Here is a 12,749-nt window from a genome sequence, read left to right on the forward strand (position 1 = left end):
TATTAAAGATGTGCTTTTCATCTCCATTGTAAGACCAAGATTTAAGAAAAATACAATGTAGTTTTTGTTGGAAAGAGTTAAATATATGAAAGCTTTTGATTTTAAAGGCAGCTAAATAAGTTCATCTCCATACCTGGTCTAAGATATTGTTCTCTGTGATGTTTGATTCTTCAGTGAATACAGATTGATGGAGTGAAAAATTAGTTAATACTTATTTGCTGAAAATACGAAGATAATATTTGTATTCCATGTCACCTCTTGCTTGTACCTGCAAAACCTCTGTCACTCCTACTGTGCTGATGAGGTGCTGCTACCAGTGGGATGAGATAGAGCATCTTCTAATTTCCTGTCTTAGTGAATAAATACATTTGCAGCATCCCTGGCAAAGGCTGCCTCCTTCTCCAGGGATGGTAACAGTGGTCACAGACTGCTGTGCTTGGAGAGGATGTGTCACCACCTCCCCCTGCACAGTCCCCAGCCCCGAGGTACCCACTGCTCAGTGCTGCTCTTGCTCCTCCTGTTATGTTGGACAGGTGTGGGGGTGTGTGCTGGGCTGTGCATCACTTTTTATCAGTGCTTTGTCACCAGTTTCTGGTTTCCCTCAGAGCCAGGATTAATGGAAACACAACTGAGGTGATTCTTGTGTTTGGGCTTGGATGTTTGTTATATCTTATCAGAAATTACAGAAAGTATGACAGCACCTCCAGTTCCTTGGTAAAAGTGGGAAAAATGGCCCCAGCTGAGCCTGCTTCAAGGCCTTTTAAAGCCAAACAAACCAATAAAGGTTTAACACCTATATTATTTATTCTTTTGACCCAGTAATAGATTCCCACCACCCTTAGAGTGACATTAGACTGACCAACCAAAGGTCACTGCCTGAGTTCTGTGAAGAAGAAAAAGATGAACAAAGAAGAAGACACCACCCAAAATTCTCCATCTTGTCCCATATCCACCAGTATTCTATAAAAACCTCAAATTTAAAACCCATTACCCAGTGAAAACACACACATCTAACACACCACACATTTGTGATTTCTAACTCATTATTCAGATTTCCAAGCCTTCTCCAAGGTTTCAGCTCCAGAGCAGTGTTCTCCAGGGGGTCTGTGCCTGGAAGCACAGAAAGCTCAAAAACTCCAGATTTGTGGGATCCAACACACGTCTACTTCTTAATCTGTTCCAGACTGAGGCAAAGATTTGTGTCTCGTGGTGTTGCTGATGGTTACTGATCTTGAGCTTTTCTTCAGAACACAAGTTTCTTCAGTGCTCTGAAAATGGGTATTTTCAGCTCATAAAGTAACAGGAATGTTATTGTTATGGGGAACACTCTGCATTGAGAGAATGTTTTTTGACAAGACTATTAATTAGCTTCTTAATATTTAAATGTATTGCCACTCTAATTGCTCTTAAATTTTAAACAAAGTATATATTGCATGGAATTGAATATGCACACTAACATTTCTAGGCATACCATAAAGAAACAAAAAAAAAATCAGTAGGTTTTTTTCTAAAGTCTTTAACACTCCTAGCCTGGCATTATTAAAAATTAAAATAGAAGAGTAATTTTGGAAAGTGAAGTGTGTGAGAAATTCTTGTGGTTGAGTTTTTGAGGACAAATCTGAGAACTTCTTCTCTTTTTAGCTGAAATTGTGAAAGCATTGATGCAGTGAATGTTGCAAGTATGACTGGGAGAATGACAAGTCTGAGCCAGAGAAGTTCAGGAAAGACTTCTCTGTTGGGTGATATCACAAAATGAGGAGAATTGCCATTATTCATTGCTTTTTGATGCATTTAAAAAAAATTTGCTCAAATAAGCATTATCTATTGATAAAGGAGATGAACCCTTTTTACTTCTATGTTTTGGACTGTGTAACATCTGATACACGTGGTCTTGGTACCTGTGTATTGGCATACATGACTTTTTTTTGACATAACTTCATTTCCTTGCTGATTCTTGCCTATGTTGGCCTGAAAATAAGATCTCCTTTTGTTTATTAGAAGCATTGTAACCTTCATTCTTTAAGAAAAATTTAAAATTAATTTAAAGAGCAGTGAGTGTACATGAATACACACATACCATTAACCTTATTTAACTGTGAAGTGGATTCCTTCCTCCTCGGTCATTGTTGGCTTAACACTTTCTCTGGTTTTAAAGTTATGCTGTTTTCCATTAGCTGAGGATTTATCCAGGAATAATTTGTCCTTGCCTGTACTTTCTTCCTTAGTGCTACATATATTGTCCTTATTTGAGGAACTAAAAAAAAAAAAACAACCTGTGAAAGCTTTGTTAAAAAGTGTTGAAGTGGCTTGTTCCTGACGAGGGAAATCCTTCATGAAGCTTATCTCAGGCATGAAGTATGAATGTTAGAAACATGGAGAGAACCCGACTTGAGGACAAAAGTACCCATGTAAATCACTGAAACGAAGAAATTCAAATCACAGCGCTTGCTTTATAAACTACAGGAGAGCTGCAGGCTGGTTAGACTTACAAAAAAGAGAGAGAAGAGCCCACGGCCTGACATTGTTTTGTTTCTTTGCAGGAGTCAGAGAGTAATAAGTTATGTTCCCTATATTCCTTCCGAAATACCTCTACCTCACCAAACAAGCCCGACGAAGGAAGCCGCGACCGCGCCGAGCTCATGGCCAGCGCCAATTTTGGGACGCCCGAGCGCCGCAAGGGCAGCCTGGCAGATGTGGTGGACACACTGAAGCAGAAGAAACTCGAAGAAATGACCAGGACTGAGCAAGAAGGTATGATCTGCATAAAATGGATGCTGTTCCCCCCCCCCACTTTCCCCACCCACAAATCCCGGAATTTTTTACGGCATAAAGGATGTGTTGGGTATTGAGGGCCGTAAAACTGCAAAATTGGCAAGGGCTGGGATAAAGTTATTCACGGGTTTCCATGGCAATGGGTAGTTGGAGATCCATTAGGGGTTTTAGACAAAATGCTAGTTTTAAAAAAACTTTTTTAAAATTGGTTGTGAGTCAAAGCAAGAGTGTTGGATTTGGTGAAAACTCAAACTCTTGAGAGGTTATGATGAATTCTTAACTGGCTGTGGAGCTGTGAGGGATACTCTTCAGTTGTATTTGTCCTCCTTCTTTTAAAAGTTAAATGTTTATTTTTAACAATAGGGATGAATAAAACGTGAGCTGGTTTGTTTTGCCTTAGATATTTTCATCTTTCACCATTTTAATAACCCAGCATCTGTAACTAGGAGAATGGGAAACAGTTTTAAGTGTAAAAGTACATGATTCTGACCTATATAGCTAGAATTACAGAGGAAGAAATATCTTTTTTTTTTTTAACAGTCTCCTCAGACATTGTTACAAGTATTAAAACAGAGATAAAAACGAGGACAAATCTTTGAGTGCTAAGGCAGTTTATGTAGCCAGTCCTTATTCAGATACTTTCATCGATTTTGCAAAGATTTTGGCTACGGTAGGAAACAAACAGAATTGGAAAGTGACTTTGTCAGTGTATGTGTGCACACAGTCAGGGCCCACCATGAAAATTTCTCCCCTTGGTAAGTAGAATGAAATCTCACTTGGTTCTGCAACAATACCTTTTAGTCTGTGAGCTCATACATAAGATTGAATCGGGGAAGTTGTGAGAGCAGGAGGCTCTGAAATAGAAAAACAGGTGTGGAGGCATCTGTGTGGATTCTCTTAGATATTTTACCAGTTCTGTTTTGTGGCATTAAAAATAACCCAGGAAGAATATTTATAATGTAGCAGAGCCAAAAGGCAGTAGAACTTTGTGATTCTTTTTTTTCTTCCTTTGAAATATGAATGAGTTCAGAATTATTTTGACTCCTCAATTTCATGGTATGGTCACAGTGCACTTCAGACACTGCACTTTAAGTTCCCTTGGCCTCGTGTAGCAATGCCAATTTCGATTGAAATTGAAGCTGATACAATAATATGTTTAAATGTGGGATAAAATCATGTAGGGATGGAAATAGGCTTCCAAATTTCTTGGCATAATTGTTAAATGCCAATGTGTTCTATAGGTGTCCTTTCTGAAGCTGGTGAAACATCTCTAAAGAGAGAATGTCCCAGATTCTTTACTACCATCTGTCTGTTTTCAGCTGTAAAGATCACTCTTTTAAAAATTGCTTTCTTAGATTTGGTGGCTAGGCTAGGAAAACTATTTTAAATATTACTTTGGCAAAGTAGCTTTGTGCAGTCAGTAGCAGTCGTTCGACACCCCATGCTAATCAAAGGTCTTGGCTCGTACTTTGCTGCGGGAGTGCTCAAGTTGCTGTTGATTATATTGACACCACAGCTAAGCCTTTCCCAGGAGTGTACTGGATGGTGTGCTAATAAAAATGTGCAGCAAAAAGTTTAAATGCGGTATCTGTCTGTAGGGATTCAAGCATTTCGCAGCTTATTTTTGTATGGGTTCTCAAGAATTTTCTGCACTTCTCCTGTATTAGTGTACACTGGTTTTAAGAGTGCAGAGCAGAGAGATCCCTCTCTCTGTGAGTCAGAGCCTTCCACGCTGTGTGTTCTCATCAGCTGAAATAAAGGTCATTTTTCATCTATAAAACAATCTTGCCTTTTATGGACCACATCATAATGGAAAGCTATTCTAAAGTCTGCCTGCAAGTTCAAAGGTATTGGACTGTATCTTCGTGTTTGGGTTAGGTTTAGATTAGATATTAGGAGATAATTCTTTGCTGTGAGGGGGGTGAGGCTCTGGCACAGAGAAGCTGTGGACACCCCTCCCTGCAAGTGTTTAAGGTCAGGTTGGATGGAGCTCTGAGCAACCTGGTCAGGTGAAAAGTGTCAGTGGGGTCACAATGAGATGATCTTTAACATCTCCAACCCAGGCCATTCTCTGATGATTTTATGGTTCTGCATTAAGTTCTTTTCCATTCATCCACCGTTTTCTGCAGGAAAAAAAAATGTTACTTATGTTTAACAAAAAATAATTAATGAACATCTGAGTGGTACCATATAAAATAGCGCAGAAAAATAATTAATAGAAAGATTGGAAATTCTTCAGGATGTTACACTTAGGAAGTTCAATGTTTCTAAACTTCTGTGAAGGCCAGGAATATCAAAATTCTTAGAACATATTTGAATACCTAATTCAGTATTCAGAGGTTTCTCTGAATTGAAAAGAAGTATTCTCCATACTTGTTTGATTAAAGTAAAATGTTTTTAAAATGATTTCTGTTTTAACATTGAACTTTGTTTTAGCTCTGTGCAGTTGGTTGGAGAAATGAGGTCTGAGATTATGAAATTGTTTTACCATCTTACAGTGCCTTTTGAACCACCTAATTAATAGCCTGATCACACACATGATGCTCTTTAACATCCATCCTTTAAAATATATTCCATGAAGTTCTTTTCTTAAACTGATGTGCAACCACTGCAATTGAGGAGCTCTTTATGTACTTCATCCTGCCCTGTCATAAATTGCTTACCTAAATTGAAAAGTACCTGATTTTTTAAGAAATAGAGAGAACAATATAATTGCTGCAAAGAATGAAGTGGGGGAAAGGTAACATTTCTACAGAATATTGTGGTGTGGGGCTTTAAGTCCTGTGTATCTCCTTTAAAAGAGTGTAATAGTTCATGTTAGCCTCATTCATAGGAATGACCTCCTTGACACTGATGTAGCTGTGGGATTTGGGCTAACACACAGTCATATGTCAAGTTAATTGTGGAGTTAAATGTGGAGGAAAGAACTCAAGAATTCCATTCATCAGATCTAACCCCCACGCCAGCACAGCAAAAAGTCTCTTTTAATATTGTTACAACTTTCTGGTCCATCTATATAATCTGAATTTGAGAAATACAGGTTGTTGGGGTCAATTACTTATATACTTTGTGCTATCCACTCAGATATTAGGTGTCTGGTATGCTTGTATATACTCCTTGTGGTCTCTGTTGTACTTCATAACACTGGAAAAGAAATATAAAAGACTTTATCGTGTCTCAATAGATATATTTAATCAGAGTCCTTTGGCTCCTGGAAATAAGTTGTCTAATGAGAATTTCATCTGAGCAGCTGTGACTGAGGAGGTCAACAGGCATTGCCTAAGAGAATATGGCCCAGCTGGTTAAATCTGGTTGTTGTAGTGATTTAAATGGTCAAGTGCTGCTTGTAATCCAGGACCGTCTGTTTGTAAAGGGAAGAGTGAGTGCTTCAGCATAATGTACAGCTGTTTTAATCTCTCTTTAATAATAGTGCTACAGCCAGTGTCATGTCTTGTGTACAGTGTGGGAGCACGGGTGCCTCACACAGGAATATACCTTGGCTATGTTTTTAGCTTTATTTGTAGCCTGAACAGATTACCAACATTACAGGATAAACAACATATTTTTTTTTACTTCGTGGTCCAGTATTTCCCATTTTTTTTGTACAGCAAGGCACTCCTGTGTCTTAATTTGCAATGATTTGGAAATGAGAAAATTGTAATTGAAAAAGAAAAGAATGCTACAGATATTTAGAGTTAATTTGAGTATGTAAAGACTTTGCTGACATGTGTTCTCACAAGACAGAAGAGGTCAGAAATGAACAGGTGTCTAATTTAATCAACAACATTAGACTCTAGGGCCTCTTGGATAGCTCGAGTATATTCATCTTAGTTATTCTATGAGCCAAAGGATTGTTTTACTCTCCTTTTTCTTTGGAAGTATCCTACAGTACAATCGAGCATTAAAGCTCTTCACAGCTCAAAAATGAAGAGTTTATGTTGGACAGGACGGTCTGACTGCTTTTCTCTTCTGTCCCCTTTAAGTAAGAGACTCTTCTTTTTAAATATTGCTTATGTTACTTTTGTGAGACAGATTTACAGCCTGAATCCTGTGCTGAGAATTGGCTTCCAGACAACTCTCCCTCTGCAGTTGAGTTCACCAGCAGCCTGCAGGAGCAATCATTAGCAGCACCCATCTTGTCTGCACCAGGAGAGCAGATTTCCCCCTTTCACACGTGGAATGCCAGGCTGGCATTTTGGTCACTGGGCAGCTGGCACTTTGTGAGCTGGAAACTGGGCATGTCACTTGTGCTGAGTGCTAAGCCCTCGTTACTCAGGGCCTGGATTCCTGATTCACTTTTGACCTTGATTCTGAGCAATGTATGCAGGGTCATTTGTCAACCAAGCTTGGGGCACAATTCTAGCACGGGCTTCTCGTGAAGTGCTTCCCATTCTTGTTTCCTCCTTGAAGACCATAGCTGAACATCCAGAGATCAAAGATTTCTGTCTATGCACGGTGGAATAATGAACATCTATATAAAGAGCAGCAGATTCATCAATTTCCATCTATTCTCTGTCATGTGCACCTGTTTGTGCTCTCTCTCTATGGGGGGATGTATGTCTAAATTAAAAATTAAGGGTTCACATGTATTATTAATTCTATATGCAGTGGGGAAAATCTTACTACATTACTCAGTAGTGGTGGTTTTTCTGATTGTGTGTTTTGTTATTTTTTTTCTCTTCATTAGTTAATAATAACTGAACACTTTCTGTTATATTGACTTAAAATAGATTAACACTTCCCCTATAAAGCTTTCTATCATTCCAATAATTATACTGGAATATAATATAATATCAGTATATTGAAGTATTGCACACACAAATCTACAAATTTCCTGCCAATTTCATTGGGGAATTTCCACCTAATTTCATTGGGAAGTAGAGAAACTTAAACTTTCACATACTGTGTTTTATGAATGGACATTGGCAAACAATTTTGGTTGCAATTGCTTATTTTTTAGGCTTTTTTTTTTTAAATTATTTTTTAAAATTGTGGTTGGTTTTGGGTTCTTTTAAAAGAATCTGTGTGAATTATCTTGTATTAAATGAATGGAGATTTTCCATTTTGTATTCTTTGTTTTAAGCTGGCCACAGGTGAGAACAGAGAGAGTTCAGACATGTATACTGGTTTTTTAATACAGTTTTCAGCACTACCTTTGAGGACCTTACATGTCAGGAGTTTTCTTTGGTGTATCAGTCATAGAAATGAACTGCTGACTATTTGTAGTCAGTGAATATTTAAAAACGTGCTTCAGAATTTTTGAAGGGATTTAATTTATCTGTCTTGTGATGTGCTGGGCACCCACACTTTCCACAGGTGAAGGCATGATCCATGGCTGTCCTGACCCCTGTTCTTTCTTCTATTTAATTTTCTTTGATGGACACAGATATTTTGTTCAAGATTTCAAAAACGTTGCTGAGTTTTGGTATTAGGATTATCCAAAGTAATCAATAAAAATGACTTACTGCTACTGTTCTGTTCTTTGTGATACCCATGAAATTTGCAAATCACTGGAATTTCTTCTTCAAATCATTTCATCACCTTTCAAAAGCCTGCTCAGTATCATCCTCATCATGTTTCCCTTTCCTTCTTAAAAAATCACTTTTGCTTAGAAAATTCAGAAACAGTCATGCATATCAATTTAATACTTACCTTTTATTTGCTTTTTGTTGGAAGCCATATAGCGTGGCATCTAAGAAAGAGAATTTTTCTTCTAAGCTCCAGACATGCTTCCAAAATAAAAACAAAATGAGTAAAAAGCCTGAATGTCCAGAAAATAAATAGATGACTCAGACCAAGTTAAAGGAGAGATATGAAGCCCATTTTCCTAAATTGCTGTTTTCTTCCTTTATTTATCTCCTTACCATATAATTAAATGCAACTTATTATTTCTCTCTCTCTCTCTTTTATTTTTTTTTTTTAATTCCAATTATCTTAGTAAAATCTTTTTGGTCACTTATTTTCGTTGCAATATATGCTGCTGTTTTAGAAAAATATATTCTATCTACAGAGGTTTTATAGATCATAAAATTTCTAAGGCTTCATTTGTCAAAGTCTACTGTGAATTCCTATGTCTTAATGTGTTAAGTTAAAGTAATTTTGGACCTTTTTTAGAAAATTTCTGCAAAGAAAGTGTTTTCCACAATTATTTTCCTGGAAACTAAAAGAAGATGCAACCTGTTTTCCTTCTCTCTATTGTATTTGGTTTTTCTACCAGAAATTAATTCCATTAATGTACTTTCAATTAATGAAATATTGAATGCAACATACATTTAAATTTTTTTTTTTGCAAAGAGAGACTCAGTCTGTGTAACCATACTGTGTCTGGCCATTAATATTTTCTCTTGTATTTTTACTTATCATTCTGACTGAGAATTTAGGCCTTTGTGATTATTCACTTCTATCCTTTAAATTTTTCAGAGCAGTATTTGGTGATTAAATGCTATCTCACAATTTTTATTCAAGCATCTGGCACGCATTGCCATCTTTCCACCTCACCTTTGTATTTCCCTGGCTGTCTCTCTCACCCAATGCTGTAGCATTTGAGATTTTAATCATTACTCACAGGTTCTGTGTGGATATTGGAATTTTTCAGCACTTTTCAATGTGTTTCATGTTTCATTTGAAACTTCCAGTCAGTTTTCTTGGTTCTGGAGTTCATTCATGGCACCCAAATGGAGAACAGCTCAGACTTTTACCTGGGTGTGATGGAGCACGAGCTCTACATGAATTAATTGATAAATTATTTGGGTCATCTGCTCTGCTCAGAGGTTTTCACGTCCCCTCTTAGCTCTCATTCAGGATCATAAACAAGAAACTGGTGAATCTGATGGTAGCCATTTGTCAGGTAAAAAATACACTTTGGTTACTGTCAGAAAAAAAAACAAAAAACCCTTGGGTTGCTATCAGACATTTTCCTTGGTGTAGGACCCACGGAATTTTCTGGATCTTCTACTTTCCTGGAGGTTCATTTTCCCAAAGCAGTTTGTTCTCTTTTTGAAGCTTTGTACCTGTGCATCTCTACAAAATTGTTGCTTTTGCTGGTAAACAGAGCTGATCCTGATAGGGGAAGAGTTTGAAATTCAGGACTCAGTTCTGAGGATTGGAACATCCATTCTAGCCAGGAAAATTCTTTATTTTTGAGCAGGTATTTGCTTTCACTGTTTTGAGATTCTTATATTACATTGAAGAAACATCTTTATTCAACCTAGAAGATGTGAGATGAGTAAAATCCTGTTCATTGGAACAAATGTGCCTTGACCCTGTTCTCACTATCCCTGAACTCAAGCTGCAGACCAGGACAGATTATACTGAAAAATGCAGAAATCTCTTTGCCATCATCTGCTGACCATTCCAGTCAGTTCCTCCCCAGGGATGTGTTTTCCAATGTCTTACCTTCAGGAGTCATCTCGTTTTTCCCACTTTAATCCCACTGTAACCCCTCAATTCTGACGTTCTCCAGTGTTAGATACAATTTAATTTATTTTTATTTTGTGATAAATTGTCCCAATGCTTCCATCTTATATAATTTTGTGCACTATGTTCATCTACACTTCTGTCTCCTTTTAAGACATGGTCAAACATCTGCTATCTTTACACTATGGTATGTTATTCATATTGTGAAAACATTATTAAAAAAACCCCGTATCTTAAAAGCCAGCTTTTTCCTAGGGACACTTAAAAAGGCAAGATCAGTATGAACAGGTACAACTGACAGTGAGCTCTGTGGTAGAGAATATGAGTGAGTAAATAGCTGTAAAAATATGGAGAGCTGCTTCAGTTGCATGATCTTGGCAGCAGAAAAACAAATTCAAACTTCATTGGTTTCTGATGTTCTGTGACACAAACAACGTTCTGATCAGATCATGCTTTAAAACTGCAATTGAAATACATTTTTGTAGTCATCAGGTTAATAGCAGAAACTGGAACTAGACTGTGATACTTCCCTTCCTAAAATTGCTAATTTAAATAAATGTGAGGATACAAGGGAAAAAATTTGGCTTGAACATGGCTGACCTTGTATGCCATTGCATTTTCCAAGTTCTGGAGGGTGAATGACCTTAGATTTCTTTGGTGATGGACTTAGTTTTAGTTAGCCTTACTTGCTTTGCCATTCCTGCTGTTTTGCAACAGGGCCTAAAAGTGCTTTAAGTGCTTGTGACTGGGGTAATAAATGAAAATATCTTCCCAGCACTGAGAGTATTGCATTAGACTGAATAGTCACCTTACTTGTAAAAGCACTATTAGAGAGGGGCAGCTGTAAGTAAGGATAACGATTTGTGTCCAGTGCTTATTTACTGAAAATTGTAAATGTATTATTTATTGAGAGCTCTCCAGACAGTGCTTGTCAGAATAAAAATGTCAACTCTAAGCAAAATGTTATAATACATAATAAAAACGCCAGGTACACACTTTGGAGATACAGCTAATTAGATCTGCTTTTCTTAAAGAAATGACAGTAAAAATGCTCAACGGCATATACATTTTAAATGCTGATATATTCCTTATTTTCCTATACAGTATTTGGTTTAGATACCTTGTAATTATTTAAAAATAATTTTGACAACTTTATTTGGTTGCCACAGGAGAGGCAGAGGCAGCTGCCTGCTCAGGCTTTCTTGTTCATGCAGAGGAGAGAGTAGCTGCTCTCACCTCTGTGTTTCAGCCTGAAACTCTCAGATGCCACTTTGTTTGTGAGGGAAACCTGCCTCCAGTGGAAGCGACAAACAGTTCTTAAGATTAGTCTTCAGCCCTTCTAATTAACCCCGAACAAATATTCTTAACAGGGAGCCTAAATCCATTCAATGGCAGTGTTGCTTTTGTCTATTATTAAATATGAATAGGAATTAGGAAAAAAATAAGTAGCTAATTTTTTTTCTATTTAAAATATTACTTCGTTTAAGTTTTGGTTTTATTTAATCGTTTTCTTTTCCCTGAATTTTGCAGCGAGAAGAACTGGAGCTTAAAAATTTGGAAATCTTTCCTAGAGTGTTTGACAGTGCAAGGGAGGAAATTGGCTTTGGAATTTATCCTTTTATAGGAAGAACTGCTCAGTTCAGCATCATAAAATTTAGGATGTCATCATAAAAAGCAGCTTTCTTGTTTTGAGTGTGTGAGCCTACCTGAGAAGGAGCCTTGCTGTGCTTATTTTAGTTGGGGTCTGTCTGTGCCCCCCTGCACTCGCTTTGCTGTTGGCTCCACAAAATCAAGGAGCCATGGCTGGGGTGGGAAGGCTCTGCTTCCCTGCACAGGGCAGGATTGCCTACAGCAGGTTGTTCAGAGCCATGTCCTGTGAATTTTTGAATATCTCCAAGGCTGTAAGCTCCACAGCTCGTTCAGTGTTTGGCCATCCTTATGACAAGCAAGGATTTTCTTCTGCTTCAAGGGAATTTCCTGCTTTCCCTTTTGCTCTCTTTGCCTGTAACTGGGCAGTGCTGAGAAGAGCCTGGATCTGTCTTTATTCCTGCCATCAGATATTTATATATCATCCCCTGGGAGCTGCTCTTTTCCAGACTAAACCAGCCCCTCTTCATGTGAGAGATGCTCCAGCCACTTGCTTGCCCTGTGGCTCATTCCTGGACTCTCTCCAGTCCCACATCTTCCTTGTACTGGGGAGCCCAGTATTGGCCACAGCACCCTAAGTGTGGTCCAAAACATGATTTCTTTGAAGGCCATTAGTTCTGCACTGTCAGACTGAGCTGGTACCTCTAAAGCCAAGAGGAACTTTATCATAATAAAGTCTGAGCCTTCCTGAGCTTCTGCTCAAGCCCTGGCTGAGCCCTGCTCTTCATCAGCATAATTTGAGTTTTCATCCTGCCCTGTGCTCGACTTCCCTGTGTGTTGCTGATGAGCACAAAGCAAAAACCAAGAATTAAACCACATTTCAGTGCCCTGAACTACATATTTCTGTGTTTCACAAGTGTGTTTTGGACTGTGAGGAATCCTTCTAATTCTTATTGGTAGCCAGGCTTCTTCCT

The 12,749-nt window shown here is 38.0% G+C and overlaps 1 protein-coding gene across 11 annotated transcripts in view; it reads left to right on the forward strand.

The window, feature by feature from the left end:
• Positions 1 to 12,749, forward strand: part of SOX6 (SRY-box transcription factor 6) — a 372,885-nt gene that overhangs the window by 154,110 nt on the left and 206,026 nt on the right. For all 11 annotated transcript variants that reach the window (XM_088175661.1, XM_088175662.1, XM_088175667.1 and 8 more), the window contains one exon: positions 2,541 to 2,751. In XM_088175661.1, the coding sequence (XP_088031787.1) occupies positions 2,541 to 2,751 (211 nt within the window). The remainder of the gene's footprint in view (positions 1 to 2,540; positions 2,752 to 12,749) is intronic.

Source organism: Sturnus vulgaris, chromosome 18, assembly GCF_052056855.1.
Source record: "Sturnus vulgaris isolate bStuVul1 chromosome 18, bStuVul1.hap1, whole genome shotgun sequence".
Classification (NCBI taxonomy): Eukaryota; Metazoa; Chordata; class Aves; order Passeriformes; family Sturnidae; genus Sturnus; species Sturnus vulgaris.